General features: G+C 38.7%; 1 protein-coding gene across 1 annotated transcript; it reads right to left on the bottom strand.

Annotated features, from left to right (window-relative positions):
* Positions 1 to 19,478: 19,478 nt before the first annotated feature.
* Positions 19,479 to 20,708, bottom strand: LOC142170500 (uncharacterized). Its single transcript, XM_075232426.1, has 3 exons — positions 20,337 to 20,708; positions 19,773 to 20,252; positions 19,479 to 19,586 (listed from the first exon to the last, which is right to left on the bottom strand). The coding sequence occupies exons 1-3, from the start codon at positions 20,706 to 20,708 to the stop codon at positions 19,479 to 19,481; spliced, it is 960 nt and encodes a 319-aa protein (XP_075088527.1).
* Positions 20,709 to 22,162: the final 1,454 nt, after the last annotated feature.

Below are 22,162 nucleotides of genomic sequence, written 5' to 3'. Positions count from 1 at the left end.
AAGTCAGGAGTCCGCCTGGAGAATAGAGACATTCATTTCAAATTTAGCAATCAGGAGTCCGCCTGGAGAACAGAGACGTACTTTTCAAGTTTGACGTCAGGAGTCCGCCTGAAGAACGGAGACATACAGCTTAAATTTTAAAAGTCAGGAGTCCGCCTGGAGAACAGAGACATACTTTTCAAGTTTGGTGTAAGGAGTCCGCCTGAAGAACAGAGTCACATAGTTTAAATTTTAAAAGTCAGAAGTCTGCCTGGAGAATAGAGATATTACATTTCAGGAGTTGAAGTTGGGAGCCCGCCCATAGAACAGAGGCATACATTTCAGTCTTTTCATTTCAATCATTGAAGTTGGGAGCCCGCCCAGATAACAGAGGCATATATTTCAGTCTTTACATTCCAAGCGTTGAAGTTGGGAGCCCGCCCAGATAGCAGAGGCATACATTCAGTCTTTTTATTTCAAGTGTTGAAGTTGGGAGCCCGCCCATAGAACAGAGGAATACATTTCAGTCTTTATATTTCAAGCGTTGAAGTTGGGAGCCCACCCAGATAACAGAGGCATACATTTCAGTCTTTTCATTTCAAGTGTTGAAGTTGGGAGCCCGCCCATATAACAGAGGAACACATTCAGCATTAATTTTCAAGTATTAAAGTTGGGAGCCCGCCCATCGAACAGAGGCATACATTTCAAGATCAAGTCACAGGACAATAAAACAGAGGGTTACAACAGGAATCCCCAGCAGAAAACAATAAAAATCCCCAGCATCAGGAAGCAGAAGGTTGCAATAAGAGGTCCCAGCAAAAACTCAAGTGCATGTGTCGAAAGGAAGAAAAGCATCAGAAGAAAAGCACCGGAAAAAATGCAAGCAGACAAGAAAGCAAGGCAACAAGAAAAATTGCAGTATAGCCTAGCTTCTTGTTTTCTTTTAAGCAAGGTGTAACAAGGAGATCGGTAAGCAGTAGTAATAGCATGCAACAACAGTAACAATGCAGTCCCATGGTAGTCCCAGCTACCAAAAACTTCCCGAACTACATTGACCTGATTCCTGTTTAGCCCAGGATATGTAGGAAACCTTTGAAGCAAAGGTTCGGTCAAATCTTTTTCAAAAATGCTTCACACGGAGTACTCGGATGGGCAAAAATCGCTCGCTTTATCTTTGCACGAAAACCCTACGTGTCTTCGGGCAAAGAGGGGCAGCTGTAAGCACGTGATTTTTGCCCAATATGAGAATTACTCCCCAAAAATTCAAAAATAAAATAATTTTCCTTGGTGTGCAATTTTGTGATATTTTGTGATATTTTGAATAATTATTTGTATTTGTCTGTGCATGTTTATTTGCTAAATTAATAAAAAATACAAAAATATATCGCATTTTGTATGTAGGATTTAATTCTATAATTTGTTAGTAATTAAGTTTGTTTACAAAAAAATAAAAATTTACAAAAATAGGCATCGTTTGCATTTTTAGCATTTAATGTCCAAATATACAATTTTATGCTTAATTATTACTTAATTGTGCGTTAATTGTTATTGAAAGTTAATTTGCACTTTTATAACTTAATTTAGTTCTTAATAATAATTTAAATATTTTTATAATTTAGTTTTAGAGAAATAAAAAGAAGAAAAGAGAGCGAAAATATAAAGAAAGTCGGAATTGGGCCTCTTCTTCGATTTCAAGCCACAGGCCCAAAAAATGGCCCAATCTTCCCAAACGACCCAGTCCATTTCAAACCGGGTCAACCCGGTCCATAACCCAACACCCCCTATCTTGCATTTCAAAAAAAAAACAAAGCAAAACAAAACAAAACAAAAAAAAGAAAAGGAAGAAAACCCTAAAAAATCCCTCTCTCTCATCCGCCCCCCCCCCCCCCTTCTCTTTCTCTCTTTTCTTCTTCTTCTTCAAGCATCCAAACACCCCATCCATGGCTGCCCTTCCCCCACCTCTTCTCCTTCACATACACACACACAACCACGGCAACACAACACACACACACCCGCCGCCCGTGTTTCTTCTTCTTCTTCAAGATCGCGAGTGTTTCTTCTTCTTCAAGTTCACGTTGATCGTTGCTTCTTCTTCTTCCTCACTTCATGATGCTGCGTGACTGCTTCGTCCAGCATCTACTGCTGCTCACGTTTTGCATTGCTGCTGCCCCGTCCGGCATCGCTTTCACGGTTGTCTGCTACCTCTCCTTCAAGCTCTTCGTTTGTCCGTTCGTGATCGTCTTCGGCGTCAAATGATTTTGGTGCGATATTTGTTTCCGGGCAGATTTGTTTCCGTTCAAGTTCTCATTGTTTCGATCCGGTTAGTGGGTTTTTGAGTTTCATTTTTTGCCCGTAATTTGTTTGATATTTTTCGGATCCAAAATCGATAAATGATTCAATTCTTGTTTTGTTTGTTCATCATTGAAATAATTTTTTTTAGTTTGTTTATATGTTTGGTTGGTTTAATTTTCAGATTCAAATGAAAATTTAATTAATTGATTTTCAGTTTATTTCATGTTAATTTAATTTTTGCAAAAAAAAGGAATTGTTAGTTTAGGTTTAATATTGTTAGATTTAGTTTAAATCGCTTGAATCCGTTGTTTGTTTAATATAGATTTCATTCATGATCATGTATCTTTGTTATATTTTTTTGTTGGATTTAATTAAGAAAGATTAATTGATTATTTGAAGATTAGTGATTTGAATATGTTTATTTGTTTTGTTTAAGTTCAATTCGAAATTTGAATAAAGTTTGTTATTGTGGTTGAATCTTTTCATTCATGTTCATACTTTATTTGATTGATCTTGAATCCGAAATTTGTATAGTTTGATTTTCTTATTTCTTGTTTATCATTTGTGATTATTTCTTGAATTGGTCTCATAATCTTGTTTAAAGTTTAATATAAGAATTGTTTGTTGTAATGTTGTTAGAGTTGATTTTAAGTTCAATATTATTGAATTTAAGAATCTAAATATACTTGTTTGATTGTTGTTGTTTAAATCCGAAAAATAGGTTTGTTGTTGCTAAAAATATTGTTCAATCAAATTTTAGTTGTTCTTGGTTGTTCAATTTGTGTTCATGTAATTTGTTGTTGAAATGTTGTTAAAATCATGTTCATGTGATATTGTTGTTATGATGTTCATCCGTGTTCATATTGTTGTTTGAACATTGTTAGAAATTGATCATATTGTCTATATTTTGGTTAAGTTTGATTAATTGATGTGTTATAGCTGATGGGTAGTTTGGTAAATTTGTAATACGTTTAGGGGTAGTTTGGTAATTTCAGTTAGGTCGGAAGGGGTAGTTTAGGAATTGTACATTTTGTAATTGTTTATTTGAAGCATGGGGGACAAAATGAAATGGGGTGGTGTGATATGTTTATTTAATGTAATGGGGATGAGTGGAAAGATAATGGGTTGGGTAGAGAAAAGTATGGATTTTAATTAATTGAAAGGTTTATGGGATGGGTTATATATGTGAGGTCTTGAAATCAAAAAATATAGACAGAGAGATAGAGAAAAAATACACAGATACGAGAGAGAGAAACAAATCTGAAAATAAGAGAGAGAAAAGGGCTGAACATTTAAGAGATAGAAAATTCCGAAAAATATTTAAGCTTTCAAAAAATAAAAATAAAAACTAAAAAAAATATTCTGCTTTCTTTTGTTGTTTGAAATCAGAATTAATTGTTGTTTCATCAAAGCTGGAAGATTTTGTTTTTTTTGGATTACTACTCCACTGGTTTGTTACTGTTGCTGGGCTATTGTTGCTGTGTTGTACTGATTTTACTGCTGCTGCTGATACTCATATTCATTTTCTTTTGCTTCCAATATCAGGTACACAACTGAAAAGCTGGTTATTGTAATCCGAAATATGAAGCATGAATACATATGAAGAATGAAAATTTGAAGTTTTAATTTCGTTTTTTTTCTTTGTTTCTTTTGTTGATTGTATTTAAGCTATTTCATGAATTACTAAATAATAGCTGGAATAAGAAAATAATATCATAAGTTAGTCTGTAATAAATCAGTTCGGCAAAACAGGTTAATTCACTAGCTATGAAGGCTTCAAGATTGTAGGTTGATCATGAACAAGTAGCTAAATTTAGTTAAAACATGAATTTAAATTAAACATCGTAAATTAGGCATTAAGGCATGACTTGAGCTTAAGCAAGATTAGAAGAACGTTTAAGTCTAATAAACTTTCTAATAAGCTTTAGTAATTATGGTTAAATCTAGTTTCAAATGATTGTGAATAATTAATCTCAATAATATTTTTTTTAAAATAATAATAACAATGCTGAGTTTTAATCTAGCTATATTTGTTTATTTTGAATATTAGTTGTTGAATTTTTATTTTATTTTAAATTTCGAAATTAAGAGTAATTTTTTTTTCCATCAATATTTGTATTAACCAAGCAATTAGCATGTCATGTTTTCTTAAAATTATAAAAGCTAGTAATTAATTAGGATTTTTCTTTCTTTATTTTAGAGACTAATTTTTATAGAAAAAATGTAGTCGCTTTAAGATTTGTCCATTTAAAATAAATGAGATGAGCCTCGATTAATGAAATGTATAGATTTCGGGGCCCTCAATAAATGTACAGTTAATTGCTTAGAATTAGGGAGGAGCCGTTTTAGCAAATTTCACGGCCCTACCCAAAATAATGACACGCTAGTCGCTCTAGACGCGTATTTAATAATGTTATTTCCTTAAATACGGGTGTGCATTTATGTAACCCAAATCTAAATCTCAACGGAGTCGAAATGTGTCGATAACCACGGGTGCAATTGATTGCGACGTGATTTGAAATACGTTTTCACAATGTTGCAATTTTTCGTAAAATACTAACAATAAATAAAAAGAATAATAAAAGCGGCTAAGGGATAAAATTTGCACATAAGTTTATAATACGTATTATATTAGATAATCAAGCCGAATATAACAGTTAAGCGACCGTGCTAGAACCACGGAACTCGGGAATGCCTAACACCTTCTCCCGGGTTAACAGAATTTCTTATCCGGATTTCTGATGCGCAGACTGTAATACAGAGTCATTCTTTTCCTCGATTCGGGATTAAAATAGGTGACTTGGGACACCCTAAATCTCCCAAGTGGCGACTCTGAAATAAAGAAATAAATCCTGTTTCGACTGTCCTTTAACTGGAAAAAACTCCTGTACCCTCGCGAGGGCGGAAAAAGGAGGTGTGACATGCGCTCGGACTGCCCGTCCATCTGAGGGTGAAAAGCTGTGCTCAACTCAACCTGAGTACCCAAATCTCGCTACACAGACCTCCAAAACTGCGAAGTAAACTGAGTGCCCCTATCTAAAATGATGGAAACTGGGACACCATGCAAACGAACAATCTCCCGAATATAGATCTCTACCAACCACTCTGAAGAGTAGGTAGTACATATAGGAATGAAGTACCCGGACTTGGTCAGCTGATCTACAATCACCCAAATAGCAACGAACTTTCTCAAAGTCCGTGGAAGTCCAACAACAAAGTCCATAGTGATCCTCTCCCACTTCTACTCTAGAATATCTATCTGCTGAAGCAAGCCACCCGGTCTCTGATGCTCATATTTTACTTGCTGACAATTGAGATACCAAGCTACAAATCTCACAATGTCTTTCTTCATTCTCCTCCACCAATAATGCTGCCTCAAATCCTGATACAACTTCGTGGCACCCGAATGGATGGAATACCGCGAGCTATGGGCCTTCTTCAGAATCAACTCCTGAAGCCCATCTACATTGGGTACACAAATCTAGCCCTGCATCCTCAACACCCCATCATCACCAATAGTCACATCTCTGGCATCATCATGCGAACTCTGTCCATAAGGACAAGCAAGTGTGGATCGTCATACTGGCGCTCTCTGATACGATCATATAAAGAAGACCGAAAAACCACACAAGCCAATACCCGACTAGGCTCCAAAACATCTAACCTCACGAACCGATTGGTCAAGGCCTGAACAACAACTATAAGAGGTCTCTCCCTAACTGGAATATATGCCAAATTCCCTATACTCACCGTCTTTTAGCTCAAAGCATCGGTTACCACATTGGCCTTCCCCGTATGGTACAATATAGTGATATTATAATCCTTAAGCAACTCCAACCACCTCCGCTGCCTCAAATTGAGATCCTTCTGTTTGAACAACTGTTGGAGGCTACGATGATCAATAAACACCTTACCAGACACACCATACAAGTAATGCCTCCAAATCTTCAACGCGTGGACAATGGAAGTCAACTCCAAACCATTAACGGGGTAGTTCTTCTCATGGGGCTTCAACTCACGAGAAGCATAAGCAATAACTCTACCCTCCTGCATCAATACACAACCAATACCAACCCTCAAAGAATCACAATACACGGTATACGAACCTGAAGCTGATGGCAAAACTAACACTAGAGCTGTGGTCAAGGCTGTTTTGAGCTACTGAAAGCTCTCCTCACACTCATCCGACCATACAAATGAAACAATCACCCTTCTGGGTCAACTTGGTCAAGGGCAATGCGATAGACGAGAATCCCTGAACAAACCAACGATAATAGCCTAAGAAAGCTGCGAATCTCCGTGGCTGAGGACGATCTGAGCCAACTCTGAACCGCCTCTATCTTCTTCCGATCAACCTGAATACCCTCGCTAAGCACCACGTGCCCCAAGAAAGCCATTAAACTGATCCAAAACTCATACTTGGAGAATTTTCCATAAAGCTTCTCCTCCCTCAATCTCTGCAACACAACTCTCAAATACTCCGCGTGCTCCTCCTAACTACGCGAATACACCAGAATATCATCAATGAAGACTATGAAAAATGAGTCGAGATAAGGCCAAAACACGTTATTCATCAAATGCATGAACGCTGCTGGGGCATTGGTCAGCCCAAAAGACATCACCAAGAACTCATAATGACCATTTCGGGTCCTAAAAGTTGTCTTAAGAATATTCAAGTCCCTGATCTTCAACTGGTGATAACCTGAACGGAGATCAATTTTGGAGAACACTCTCGCTCCCTGAAGCTGGTCGAATAAATTATCAATGCGAGACAAAGGATACTTGTTCTTAATTGTTACTTTATTCAATTGCCTTTAATCAATGCACATCCTCATAGTGTCATCCTTCTTCTTCACAAATAGAACCGGCGCACCCCAAGGTGACATACTAGGCCGAATGAACCCCTTATCAAGGAGTTCCTGAAGCTGCTCCTTTAACTTCTTCAGCTCCGCTGGTGCCATATGATACAGCGGAATAGAAATGGACTGAGCGCCCGGCACCAGGTCAATACCAAAATCAATATCCCTGTCCGGTGGCATGCCCGGTAGGTCTGCAGGAAACACATCGGGAAAATTCCTTACAACTGGAACAAAATCAATACTGGGAATCTCATCTCCGACATCCCTCACAATGGCTAGATACAAAAGACATCCCTTCCCAATCATACGCTGGGTCTTCAAGAATGAGATCACTCTACTGGGAATATAGTCAGTCAAACCTCGCCACTTGATCTGTGGCACACCCAATATAGCCAATATGACTGTCTTGGCATGACAGTTCAGAATAGCACGACACGGAGATAGCCAATTCATGCCCAAAATGATATCGAAATCCACCATACACAATAATAAAAGATCTACTTGGGTCTCCAGACCCCCAATAGTCACCACACACGATCGATACACATGATCTACAACAACAGTATCGCCCACTAGAGTAGATACATGAATAGGTAAAATAAGAGACTTACAGGGCGTATCCAAATAACATGCAAAGTATGATGACACATAAGAAAAGGTGGAACTAGGATCAAATAATATAGAGGCATCTCTGTGGAAGACTGAAACAATACCTGAAATCACGACATCTAAAGCAGCAACATCTCATCTACCTGGGAGGGCATAGAAACGAGCCTGACCACCTCTTGATCGACCTCCCCCTCTGGGGCTACCCCTAGCTGACTGACCTCCACCCCTAGCTAGCTAAGTGGGTAGTGAAGTAACTGTAGCTGAAGTCAATGGCTGACCCCTCTGTTGAGATGGACCATCATGAAGATGAGGGCACTGCCTCCTCATATGCTCAAACTCTCCACACTCATAACAACTCCTCGGTGCTGGAGATGGGGACTTAAGGGAACCCCTGGCACCGGAATGACCAGTAGAAGGACCTGACATGGAAGAACCCTGAACAGATAGAGCACGGGATGAACTCTAGGCTGGAAGGGCACTGAGTGATAAATGGCCCTAATGAGAACTGTGAGAACCATGACCTGATGATGCCCCACGATAACCTGGGCGAACCGATTGAGCTTGCCTGAACGGATGACCTCTGCCATGCTGAAATTGACCCCTCGAAGGAGCACTACTAAAGCTACCAGATCCTCGAGGTCTCTTAACCTCCCTCTCCTCTCACTCTTGGTGGCAAACTGACTCAATCTCACGGGTGATATCAAAGACCTCTTCGAAAGTAGCACCTGTCACCCTCTCCCTAGTCATGAGAATTCGAAGCTGATATGTGAGGCCATCAACAAACCTCTTGATCTTCTCTCTATCTGTGGGAACCAACCAGATTGCATGATGAGCTAACTCAGAGAACCGTATCTCATACTACTTCACAGTCATCTCTCCCTGACGCAACTGCTCGAAATACCTGCGTAGCTCCTCTCGGTGAGACCGTGGCACATACTTCTCTAGAAAGAGAACAGAGAACTACTACCAGGTAAGGGCCGTTGCACCAACAGGCCAACGCCTCTCATATACCTCCCACTAAGTGAAGGCATCCCTAGAAAACTAAAAGGTAGTAAATGCTACACCACTGGTCTCTAGAATACCCGCTGTATGAAGCATCCTCTGGCACTTATCCAAGAAACCATGGGTATCATCGCCCTCTGCACCATTGAAAGTCGGAGGCTGAAGTCTGCCAAACCACTCTAGTCAACGCTACTCATCGTCCGGCATAAATGGTACCACATACTCCTGAGCTGGTGCAACCGGCTAGGCTGGATATGCCCCCGGTGTCTGAAGTCCCTGCACAACCTGCTCAGGTGTGCGAGCAACGGGAGTCTGGGTGCCTCCCCCGCCTGAGAAGTACCTGTGGCTATAGTAACTGAGACTGCTTGATCCAAACCGGTACACATTGATAAAATCTGAGCTAAAGCCTCCTGAAGTCCTGGAATCACAATAGGAACGGTTGGTGCCTCAACTGGGACTTGAGCATGAACTAGGCGGCTGGTAGATTTGCAGGTGCTTCCTAGCTACCGTGCGGACTAAACCCCTGCCCCTACCACGGCCTTGACCGCATCCTCGGCCTCTAGTGGCCCCAGCTGGTGGTACTGGTGGTCGTCCATCCTACCCGGTAGCACGTGTTCTCACTATCTGTGAGAGAATGGAATAACAAAAGTTTAGTACTCGGGTCAACAAATTCGCACAACAAGAATTTCAAGAATATGAAGATTTTCCTAAAGGTTCTGCAGCCTCTCGAGGATAAATACGGATGTCTCCATACCAATTCGCGAAACTCTACTAAACCGGCTCATGACTCGCAAGACCTATGAAACCTAGGCTCTGATACCAACTTGTCACGACCCCAAATGCCCCATCGTGATGGCGCCTATCACATTACTAGGCAAGCCAAACTAACCATATAACCACAACAAATATCCTTTCATAAAATTATTTTTCTAACAAGGGTTTGAATATAAATTTTCATAATAAGTGTTTTAAACAATTGAAATATGCAGAAGTTAATAAAACATAAGACAACACAGCCCAAACATCTGGTGTCACAAGTCTAGAGCCACTAATACCTAGCTAACTATCTAATACATCATAAGTCTAAGAATATGTGGAATAGAATAAGATAGGAAGGAGAAAAAGCAGGGCTGCAGACGCCATGCAACTACCTTACAATCTCCAGCAAACTCTGGATAAGCTGAGGATCCTCACTTTGCCGCTCGGGCACCTGGATCTGCACACAAGGTGCAGGGAGTAACGTGAGTACGCCAACTCAGTAAGTAACTAAAGTAAACACAGTCTGAAAGTAGTGAGGAGCAGCTAAAAGTCATATAAATGAATAAACAACAGGATAACCGATCAAACTCCACAGTTTAAAACCAGTTTCATCGTGAAATCATCAATTTCAGTTTAAATACTTGAAATCATACACTTAGCAATTTTTCCAATAGAGGCTTATTTAAAGAAGAGTGAAATCAGTGAACATATCATAACTGGGCCCATCGGGCAAGGTATCACTCAAAATATGGCCTCTCGGGCAGCCTCTCAATCACTCGTGACTCAGCTCTCGTCACTTAGTACACAATCTCAGCACTCGAGCTCATTAATATCTCATAATAATAATAATAATCATAGTAACCGCTACGTCATGCAGCCCGATCCATAGTTTATAGTCGACTACGCTCACTGGGGGTGTACAAACTCCGGAGGGGCTCCTACAACCCAAGCGTCATATCGCTGCGGCGCGCAGCCTGATTCAATATATATATCACTGCGGCGTGTAACCCGATCCATATAAGCATCGCTACGGCGTACAACCCGATCCATAAGTCATACATATATAAGTATCCTCACCATTGGGTTCTTAATCTCTCTCAGTCATTAACCTCCCAGCCTCTCGGGCACAACAATAGGAATTTAGAGAACTCAGTCCAAACAGTCCTCACATTTAAGAAGTAGAGTGATAAAACCATTTTTTTAAAAAAAAAAACTAAGAACACTGAAATCGGAGTCCAAATGACCCCTCAAATTCCCATTTTAAAGTCTCTTAATCTCAAACCCTAATCCCTAATTTTTCTTCTTTAATATCCACTAATACCATGATTAAACCATGAAAAAATTTATTATAAACCCAAATAATGAAGCTTATGGAACTTACCCAACTGATATCCCTTGATTTCTCTTGAAATCCAATGCCCTAGCTTCTTTCCCGTCTTCAAAAATGGAGTACTTAGCAAAATTTTGCGAAGAAAACAATATATACCTTCTGGCCGAGGGATTTTGCACCTACGACCCAGATACCGCTTTTGCGGTCAATTAGCCGCTTTTGTGGCTTTCACTTAATGGTCAAAAACCGCATCTGCGACCAAGTAGCAGCACCTGCGCCATCGCAGGTGCGGTCAGCCAACCGCATCTGCGGCTCCTGCCCTTATTCTCCTTGACCGCTTCTGCGGTCTTTTCCTCGCATTTGCGGCATCGCACCTGCGGTCCCCTATCCACAGGTGCGGAAATACCAGAATAGAAAAATCTGTAGTTTCTCAAATTTCTCAAACTCTCCGTCAACCATCCGAAATCACCCCGAGACCCCCGGGACCTCAACCAAAAGCACAAACATATCCCAAAACCTTATTCAAACTTGTACCAATCTTCAAAACACCTCAAACAACCCCGAATCAACCAAAACAGATCGGATTCAAGCCTAAATTTCCAAAAATCTTCTAAATTACGCTTTTGATAAACAACCCAATCAAACCACGTCCGAATGACCTGAAATTTTGTACACACATTCCCAATGACACAACGGAACTACTGCAACTCTCGGAATTCCATTTTGACCTCTATATCAAAATATCACCTATCAACCGGAAATCGCCAAAAATCCAATTTCGCCAATTCCAGCCTAAACCTACTCCGTACCTCCAAAACTCATTCCGATCATGCTCCTAAGTCTCAAATCATTTTCCGAAGCTATCTGAACCATTGGAACTCACATCCGAGCCCTCGAACACATAAATCAATATCCAGTTGATTTTTCCAACTTAAGCTTCCTCGAAAGAGACTAAGTGTCTCAAACCTTACCAAATCCTTTCCGAACCGTAACCAATCAACCTGATCACATATAAAACCATTAGACAAAGCAATAAGAAGCGGAAATGGAGGAAACAAAGCGGTAACTCATGAGACAACTGGCTGGGTCATCACAAATAGTAAAAGAATAAAAGTCTCATAATTTTGGGAGATATAAAACTAAGAAATTAAGACCAATAACACCTGAAGATATAAACTTCAGCTATCTATTTTCAGAAGAAATATTCAAATGATATTCACCTTCATAATGTTCTCGTTCAAATAGTAAATATACAATATGGTGACTCCTTATTTTAGTTAATCTCAATCTTCATATTTATATATATGAATAGAATTTTTATTATTCATTTCTTAAATTATTTTGAGGGCCAGTGCTACTAAATTTAACATATGATTTATGTGGTAAGTACTCCCGAACGCTGAGCGATACGCGTGTTCAGGATGCGCAATTAGACATTGGGGGCATAAGCCTCACACGTGAGCTATCGCAACAAGTGTCTCGCTCAAAAACTAGTCTTGGACGAGTCCTATAAAGTCTTTTAAAATACTAATTGACAATCACATAAGTCGTCTATTCGGAGGATAAATATCATAATAATTCAAAAATATATAATATTAATCTAAATAATGTTATTTTGATTCTAGACAAGAATGATTTAATAATTAAGAAAAAGAGAAATTTTTAATATTAAATGTAAATGATCGTAATTAACGACTGGTAATATGACATTTAAAGTAAAACTCATTAGTTTTTTTGACATTTGTATCAATTGCCATAGCTTTAACAATATTTTGTTCAAATGTCGTCTTTAATGTTGACATTTGTATCAAATGTCATTGTCTTAATGATATTTTATATCAAATGTCATATTTTTATCAACATTTAGTATCAAATGTTGAAATTTTTACGATGTTTCTTCATAAATGTTGTTTTTACAATATTTTATATCAAATATCATTTTTTACAACATTTAGTATCAAATGTCATTGCTTTGTCGACATTTTATATCAAACGTCGTAATTTGATGATATTTCTTCATTAATGTCATTATTATTACGATATTTTATATCAAATGTGGTTGTTTCTATAACATTTAGTATCAAATGTCGTAGTTTTTATGACATTTAGTATCAAATGTCATAGTTTTTATGACATTTAGTATCAAATGTCGTAGTTTTTACGATATTTGTTCATAAATGACGTAAACTTCACGTTTTTCCGATTTTATTTCAAATGTCACTAAATAAACGTCGTCGTATCCCCACTTTCTTGTAGTAACAAGAGGTTCTTGTGAATTTTTCTTCCCCTTTTCGGTACAACAATTATTATTACGGTATTACCCTAGAGTTTCAAATAAGTTAAGTCCAATTTATATGAATCATTGCAGACCAATTTTCATCACCTCAAACTAACATTATTATTGAAAGGGAGAAGAGCTACTCTAAGAACACAGAGAGAGAAGAAAGCTCTAGAAATTTTGACTCTATTATTTCATCTATCTTTACATGTGTGTAACCCTTTACATATATATCCCTTTTCTAACTTCTTCCAGCAATACATTTAACTATCTATTAGTGCTAAACTAATACTAACCAATTATGTACAACTACTATTGCTTATATACAACATTATACTGCATATGTTGATCGCAAGTTGGATGATGAAAAATATTTGTCATACCCAACTTGCTAACCATTTCACTATGAAGGTGCTTCCCAAGTGCCTTGATCAATATGTCTGCTATTTGCTCCTTGTTGGGCACACCTGTAGTTTTTATCATCCCTATTTGCAGTTTTTCTCTAATAAAATAACCGTTAATTTCTATATGCCTTGTACGTTCATGATCATAGGATTGGATGCAATCTGCAGTGCTGTTTTATTGTCACAGTATAACTCCATGGAAAAATCAACTTTCATACCCAATTCTTGAAGCAATTCCTGTAATCATACCAACTCTACTACATTGTGGCCATACTCCTGTATTCTGCCTCTGCTGAGCTTCTTGAAATTGTACTCTGCTTCTTAGATTTCTAGAAGATAATTGAATCTCCAAGTTTTATGCAATAGCCTAATACTGATTTTCTAGTCACTAGGCATGATGCCCAATCAGCATCACAAAATGCAATGATCTTGCCTCTTTGTTTGCTACTCATTAGTAGACATTTCCCTGGGCAATCTCACACATATTTTACTACTCTTAGGGCTGCTTCATAATGAGATTGCTTTGGTGCATTCATGAACTGAGTTAGAGTCTGAACTGCAAAAGAGATATCTGGTCTTGTGATTGCCAAATATAGAAGTCTGCCAATTAACCTCTGATATATTCTTCTGTCTTCAAGTTCAGATTCATTCTCCTGCATCCCAAATAATTTATCATATTCCGCACTAGTTAGCTTCACATTTTGATCTAGTAGAAATGTAACTGGTCTTGCTCCCCCTAAGCCACATTCTGAGATAAGCTCTAGAGCATATTTCATCTTATTTATGACAATGCCTCTGTGTGATTTTGCAAACTCAATACCAAGAAAAAATTTGAGCTCCCCTAAATCTTCATCTTGAAATTACCATTCAAAATCCTTTTAGCATCTTGTATTAGACCATTGTCACTTCCTGTAATTAGGAGATCATCTACATATACCAAGTAATTAGGAGATCATCTACTTATACCAATATGATTACTATATCCCTACCACTCCTTTTGGTAAACAAGGAATAGTCCAGTTTTCTTTGGCTAAAACCAGAATCTACAAGAGCTGAAGTCAGTTTCAAGTTCCATTGCCTGCTGGCCTGTTTCAGGCCATACAAGGACTTAAGTAGTCTACACACTCTAGTCTCCCCCTGACTACCAAAGCCCTGTGGTAAGGACATGTATACCTCCTCTGAAAGATCACCTTGGAGGAAGGCATTATAAACATCCATCTGGAATAAAGGCCAAGCACACTGAGCTGCCAAGGCAACCACACTACTTACTATGACCATCTTTATTACAGGAGAGAAGGTCTCATGATAATCCAGACCCTCCTGCTGAGTAAACCCTTTGGCCACTAGCTTGAATTTATACCTCTCTACAGACCCATCAGCTTTGTTTTTTACTTTGTAAACCCACTTACAACCTATGAGAGACTTCCCTGTAGGCAAGGTCACTAACTCCCGACTATAATTATCTGTGAAAGCTTGAATCTTAAGCTTCATATCTTGTACCCAATTGTTGTCAGTAACAGCTTGGTCAAAAAATGTTGGTTCAATGATGGAAAAAGAGGAAGACAAACAGGTTTGATAAGAAGAGGATAAAGAAGAGTAATTAATGGAATCGGCGATGGAGTAAGGAGTGGAGGATGAAGGTTTGACCTGATGAACAAAGTTTGTAAGCCATAAGGCAGGTTTAGATGGCCTTACAGATTTCCTCAAGGGAGTTGTAGGAGTAGGAGGCAAATCCTGGTGTTATGGTGCTGAGGGCAAGATTGTAGGAGGAGCAGACAATACAAGGGAAAATGTTGGAGCAGGAGAAGGAACAGGAGAGGTAGATGGAGATGAGTGAACTGGAGATGAGATAAGAAAAGAGGTAGATGGAGATGACAGAGATGGAGACAAGGGATGATCAGAAAAAGTTGAAGAAAGATCAAGAGATGGAATTGAGAGTGGTAAGGAATCCATAGAAGCAGGAAAGGAATCATCACAAGTAGAAGTTGGAACACTGGTAGGAAATGTAGGTGTTAAGCCTAAAGATAGAGTATGCAGAAAAGTGGATTTAGGATATCTAAAGGGAAACACTGTCTCCCTGAAGGAAACAACCCTACTGACAAAGAAAGTTTCAGTGGAGATATTGTATAATCTGTAACCCTTTTGAGAAGTTGAATAACCTATAAAGATAATAGGCATGGCTCTTTGAGAAAACTTGTAGTATTATGTAAGGTGGTTGCATAACAAAGACATCCAAAAACTCTAATGATGTCAAGTATAGGAGGATGTCCATGAAAAACCTCATATGGAGACTTCCCGAATAGGACTGAGGATGGTAATATGTTAATAAGAAAGGCTGCAGTTATGTCACGACCCAAATCTACCATGTCGTGATGACGCCTATCGTGGTACTAGGCAAGCCGACATACTAACAAAACCAATCAATATATTCATTATTAAGATAAAATCAAAGCTATTTAATAATAAACCTCCATAAAGTGATTAAATCAAAACAACAGTGCGGAAAGAAAGCCCGACATCGGGGTGTCACTAGTCATGAGCATCTATAAAGGACTGTCCGATAGCACTAAGACATATACAGACTGGAGAACAACTAATAACGGTCTATAGGGAGACAAGAGGGAGAAAAGCAGGGTTGCGATCGCCATGAAGCTACCTTACTAACTCCAATAGATCTGTGACGGATGAAAACAACACTCACTAGCATGTGCAGCAATCCCAGGATCTACACACAAGGTGCAGGGAGTAATGGGAGTACCCCAACTCAGTAAGTAATAAAAGTAAATAAAAACTGAGTAGTAGTAACGAACAGTAAAACATATACATTTCATATCATGAAATCTCAGTAGAACACAACAGGCTTTTAAATCAGTATATGAATCAAATCATATCGTTTAAGAATCCAGTTTTCGGCAAAACTCATTTGAAGATGTGTAAAAATCATTTAAAACATCTTTCAACAGTTTCCAAATAGGGTGATGAAACAGTAAGTAAAAATGATGAAAACATAGTCGACCCCTCGGGCAAAACTCACTCGTATACAGCCCCTCGGGCAACATAAATCATAAATAGCTCCTCGGGCAATCATCATTGTCACTCATATACAGCCCCTCGGGCATACCTCACAATCACTCATAAATAGCCCCTCGGGCACAACATGAATCAAGAACAGCCCCTCGGGCAAATATCATATCACTCTCTCAGGGTACCCGCGCTCACTGGGGGTGTACAGACTCCGAAAGGGCTCCTACAGCCCAAACGCTATAACAAGTAACCTCGTGGCATAAATCAATCAAGCCCTCGGCCTTATAACAAGCCATCTCGTGGCATAATCAATCAGGCCCTCGGCATCACAAAATCATGAATTAGTAACAACATGTTGCGGCGTGCAGCCCGATCCCATAAATATCCTCACAAGAACAGGCCCTCGTCCTCACTCAGTCATAACCTCTCAAGCCACTCGGGCTATCAGTAAAAACAAGGCGCTCAGCTCAAAATAACATTTTTATATGCATCAAAACGGGTAATAAAGACTGAGTTTATGAAATTAGTAACACAACATGACTGAGTATAGATCTTAAATCAAAAACAGTGAGAGGATAATCAGAAAAGACCTCTAAGGTCCAAACAGCTTTGGCACAAGGTCCAAATATGGCATTCAACCCAAGTTATAGAAATTCTTTCTAAATCACATAAGTATCATATAGTTTCAGTTAAATACGCAACTTTATAGTTGCTATGGGACGGACCAAGTCACAATTCTCAATGGTGCACACCCACACGCTCGTCACCTAGCATGTGTGTCACCTCAAAACAGTAAAACAATGTGAAATCTAGGGTTTCATACCTTCAGGACTAGATTTACAATCATTACTTACCTCAAACCGGTCAAATTCCTACTCTGCGATGCTCTTGCCCTTCGACTCGGCTCCAATCGCTCCGAATCGATTCACAACCATAACAATACAATCAATATATGCTAATGGAATGAATTCCACAAGGAAAATTGTCAAATTAGGCACAAATCCCGAAATCCTCTCAAACCCGCCCCCGGTCTCACGTCTCGAAATCCGACAAAAATTACAAAACTTGAAATCCCAATCACTCACGAGTCCATACATATGAAATTTATCAAAATCCGACCTTATTTGGTCACTCAAATCCTCAAAAATTTAGTCTCCAATTTTAAGCCCTAATTTACCAAATTTCTAGCTCAACTTCTCAATTAGATGATGAATAAAATCATAGATTCATGAAATTTAAACCCTTATAGGTTAGAATCACTTAACCCAACATTGTTCCTTCAAATCCCTTGAAATATCGCCTCTCCCCCAAGTTCCTCAAGCCCAAAATCGAAAAATGGAGAACAAAACCTCGAGTTGGGGTTTTCTGCTCAGCAAACCGCACATGCGGTCACATTTCCGCTTCTACAGCACGCAGCTGCGAAATTTCCCTCGCAGGTGCGGAACTCACTTACTGCACCATATCCGCATTTGCGGCCCCTAAATCGTACCTGCGACCTCGTACATGCGGCCAATCCTTCGCATTTGTGGTCTAGCCCTGGCCTTCCATTTTCGCATCTGCGGTCTTCCTAGCGCACTTGCGGTTCCCACTCCACAGGTGCTGAAACATCAGAAGCAGCAGCTTCAGCTGCATTATTCCTCATACAAACTCTCTGTTAACCATCCAAAATTACCCCGAAGCCCTCGGTACCTCAACCAATATTACCAACAAGTCATATATAAATATACGAACGTAGTCAAACCTTTGGAACACTCAAAACAACATCAAAACACCAAATCACCCTCGGATTCAAGCTTAAGAACTTCTAAATTTTCATATTTCACAAACGGTGCTGAAACCTATCATACCTCGTCCAAATGACCTGGAATTTTGCATACACATCACAATTGACACCACAAACCTATTCCAACTTCTGAAATTCTATTCTGACCCCAATATCAAAATTTTCACTATCCACCGAGAAATGCCAAATTTTTAATTTCGCCAATTAAAGCCTAATTCTACCACGAACCTCCAAATCACATTTCGGATGCGCTCCCAAGTCCAAAATCACCTAACAGAGCTAACCAAATTATAAAAATCCCAATCTGAGATCGAATACTAAAAAGTCAAAACTTTCAAATTTAAAGCTTCAAGCTGGGAATCATTTTTCCATATCTATTTCGATCAAAATCGACAATTTATATAAGTCATAATACATCATACGGGACTGACTAGTCATGCCCGAAAACTGGTGAGTAAAGTGTAAATGTTCAAAACGACCGGTTGAGTCGTTACAAGTTAGTACATATTCCCCCCAGAATTTTAATGGTACATGAGCCTGAAACCTAAGGGTCTAGCCATTTCAAGTAAATGTATGTGTTTCCTTTATGTCACTCCATTTTCCTGTGGAGTGTGCACACAAGAACTTTGATGTAAAATTCCAATTAATGAGAAAAGAGTTGAACACTGAGAATTGAAGAATTCAAGACCATTATCTGATCTTATGATCTTAATTGTGGCAGAAAACTGATTTTTGACAAGAGTGAGGAATGATTTTATTAGAAGGAAGACAACACTTTTCATTCTCATCAAGCAGATCCAAGTCATCCTAGAGTAATCATCTACAATAGTAAGGAAATACTTGTATCCATTGTAAGTACATTGTCTATATGGACCCCATATATCCATGTGTACAGGTTCAAAAGGAAATATACTCTTCTTTGTACTAGTAGGAAAAGAAAATCTAGTTTGCCTTGCTAAAGTACAATTCAGAGTGTCTTTATTCAACAAGTGATTTTCAATAAAGGAATTTTTTGTGATACTGCTACTAGAGCATGACCAAGTCTTTGTTGCCAAATGGAAGAATGTGAGCATGACTTTTATGAGACATTAGATGACTCTGGGACTGGAGTAGTAGAGGCTGGAATTGTTGAAGGTATAAAAGAGTTGAAAGAGGGAGCTTAAGGTGTTTCGGGTACTTTAACAAGTGGTGGTATCTTGGCAGGTTGAAGTATGTAAAGTCCATTTTTCTCCTTATCAATCCCCCTCACTCTGCCATTGTAAAGGTCCTGAAAAATACAGAATTTAGGAAAGAATAATGCACAATACTTTAGTTCTTTAGTTAGCTTTGAAACAGATAACAGATTGTATTTGAAGTTAGGAACATAAATAACATTATACAGTTCTAGGTCATTAGAAAAGGTTAATGATCATGTATGTGTTACTGAGGTAGTGTTACCATTTAGCAGATGTACTTTACTAGAGTTAGAAGCAACAGAGTGAAATTCAGTTAAGAGGTCCAAGCTAGAAACCATATGATTCGAGGCTCCAGTATCTATGACCCAAGAGTTAGTTTCAGAACCTACAGAGAAGCATGCATTAAGGAGATAAACCATATCTGCCATGTTTACCCTTGCATTTGTTGTTGTTGGTTCCTTGTCAATTAACTTCAACAGTTGGTGATACTGTTCTAGAGTGAAAAATGGCATACTGATGGGCCCTGATGAGCTGCCTACTAAGCTGGTTCCTTCAGATTCCCCAACACAGCTCACATTGTTTGCTGTAAGTCCCCTGCTTCCTCCTGAATTTCCCTTGTCAAAAGTTCTCCTTTTGTTGAATTTTTTGTCGGGTGGATAACCTACCAACTTATAGCAATTCTCTTTCGTGTGACCCTTCATAAGACAGTAATCAAACTGCAATACACTATTTTCATTGTTCTTTCTGAATCTATTACTCTGGATGGAAGCCAAGGCTATAAGGTCATTCAAATCAAGTTATTGCAAGGATGGAGCTACATGTGATATCATGTTTGATTGCACTCTTTGGCTTTCATCCTGCATGATCATATTGTATGCCTGATTGAGAGTGGGAATAGGGACACTCAACAACACTTGACTCCTTGCTTGTGCATATGTTTCGTTTAAGCCCATTAGAAATTGTACCAGTCTTTGTTGTTCCTTGTTCTCTGCATATTCCTTATGCTTTGTGCATTCACATGGCAATGGTACCACTACCATCGACCAATACTCATCCCATGCACATATCAACTTTGAGTAATATTCTGACACTGATAAACTCCCTTGGCTAGTGGTACAAATTTCTCTGAGCAATTGACAAAATCTAGTGAGATTTTTCTTATCAAATATTTCCTTCAGGTATGTCCAAGCACTATAGGCATTGGTTGAGTACATTATACTATTTGCTAGTTCTTTAGACACTTAATTAGTTATCTAGGACAACATAAAAGCATTACATCTCTCTTATTCATGTTCCAAATCACCATTATATTGTTCTTTCCGACATTTTCAATCTATGAACCCTATCTTATTTTTGGCTAATAAAGCTACTCGCATAGAATTATTCCAAGTGGTATAGTTTTCTATTTCCGTTAGTTGTTGAGGGATTAGAACACTACCTGGACTGTCGGAGGGATGTAAGTATAGAGGATGTCTTGGGTGTATGTCCGTGAACTTTTCTCCGTCATCCTTCCCGGTTTCCAAAGTTGTGTTCGTCATCGACGAGGCTTGGAATCAGTGAATCGAAGGTAGAATCAAGGTCGATCTTCAAGGAAAACCTTGCACTTTGCTGGAATTTGCGAATTATGAGATCAATCGCAAATCCTAGGTGAATTGCCCAAAATTCTGACGAACTCTCTTGATCTCTCACTTCTCCGACAAAATTGAGTGAGTATATCAATACTAATCTTAGATTCCTCAAAGAATCTGCTCGAAAACCGACATGGATCTATAGCTCTGATACCAAATTGAAAGGGAGAAGAGAGTTGCTCTTCAAGCTAAGAATGAGAGAAAACGAGAGAAGAAAGTTCTAGAAATTTTGACTCTATTATTTCATCTATCTTTACATGTGTGTAACCCTTTACATATATATCCCTTTTCTAACTTCTTCCAGCAATACATTTAACTATCTATTAGTGCTAAACTAATACTAACCAATTATGTACAACTATCATTGCTTATGTACAACATTATACTGCAAATGTTGATTTCGACAATTATATGTATAACATAAAATGAAAATAAAAAACACTACTAAAAATCTTCTACATAATCTTTTACTTTTTCAGCTTCTTGGTAAAGTAAAAAATATGGAAGGGAAAAGGCTGGGAGCTGCTGCTCATGATTGCAACTCTCAGTTTCCGTTCTCGATTGGTTTATATTCCATAGAAGCTAAGCGGAAATTTATGCATCAACCTTCAAAATTATTGTAATTTGTCTGCAAGTGTAATTCCTTGTAATTTGTCAAAACAAACACTTTTTTGCAACCAGAGAATGTGGTACGATGAATGCGATTCCCCCGCTTTTAACCAAATATTTCGAATTTGAGTTCATAAAATTCAAAATTATTGAGTTCAATCAGCCCAACGATACTCTTAACATGGTATGATATTGACCGCTTTGGGCTAAGCTCGTATGGTTTTACTCAAAAGGTCTCACATCATTAAAAGATTCTTACACCTTATATTTAGGCTCCCATTCTTTTTAGATATCAATGTCGGACTTTATTCGCACAGTCAACAATTTCCTACTCGAACTAAGTTCCACGTAGCCAGTTACCACGATCTACGGGTCTCCCCTTCGTACCAAGTTGCATGCAACCCAGTACCACGATCCACGGGTCAATTTTC

The sequence above is a fragment of the Nicotiana tabacum genome, chromosome 16 (assembly GCF_000715075.1).
Source record: "Nicotiana tabacum cultivar K326 chromosome 16, ASM71507v2, whole genome shotgun sequence".
NCBI lineage: Eukaryota > Viridiplantae > Streptophyta > Magnoliopsida > Solanales > Solanaceae > Nicotiana > Nicotiana tabacum.
This window is presented reverse-complemented; position numbering and strand designations above follow the sequence as displayed.

Excerpts from the sequence above, each read along its gene's own strand:
- LOC142170500 (XM_075232426.1), bottom strand. The coding sequence starts at position 20,708 with ATGTACTCAACCAATGCCTATAGTGCTTGGACATACCTGAAGGAAATA. Across the intron at positions 20,253-20,336 it reads TGCAGGATGAAAGCCAAAGA|AGTAATAGATTCAGAAAGAA; the intron begins GTGCAATCAAAC and ends GCTTCCATCCAG. Across the intron at positions 19,587-19,772 it reads TTGCTTCTAACTCTAGTAAA|GACCTTTACAATGGCAGAGT; the intron begins GTACATCTGCTA and ends TGTATTTTTCAG.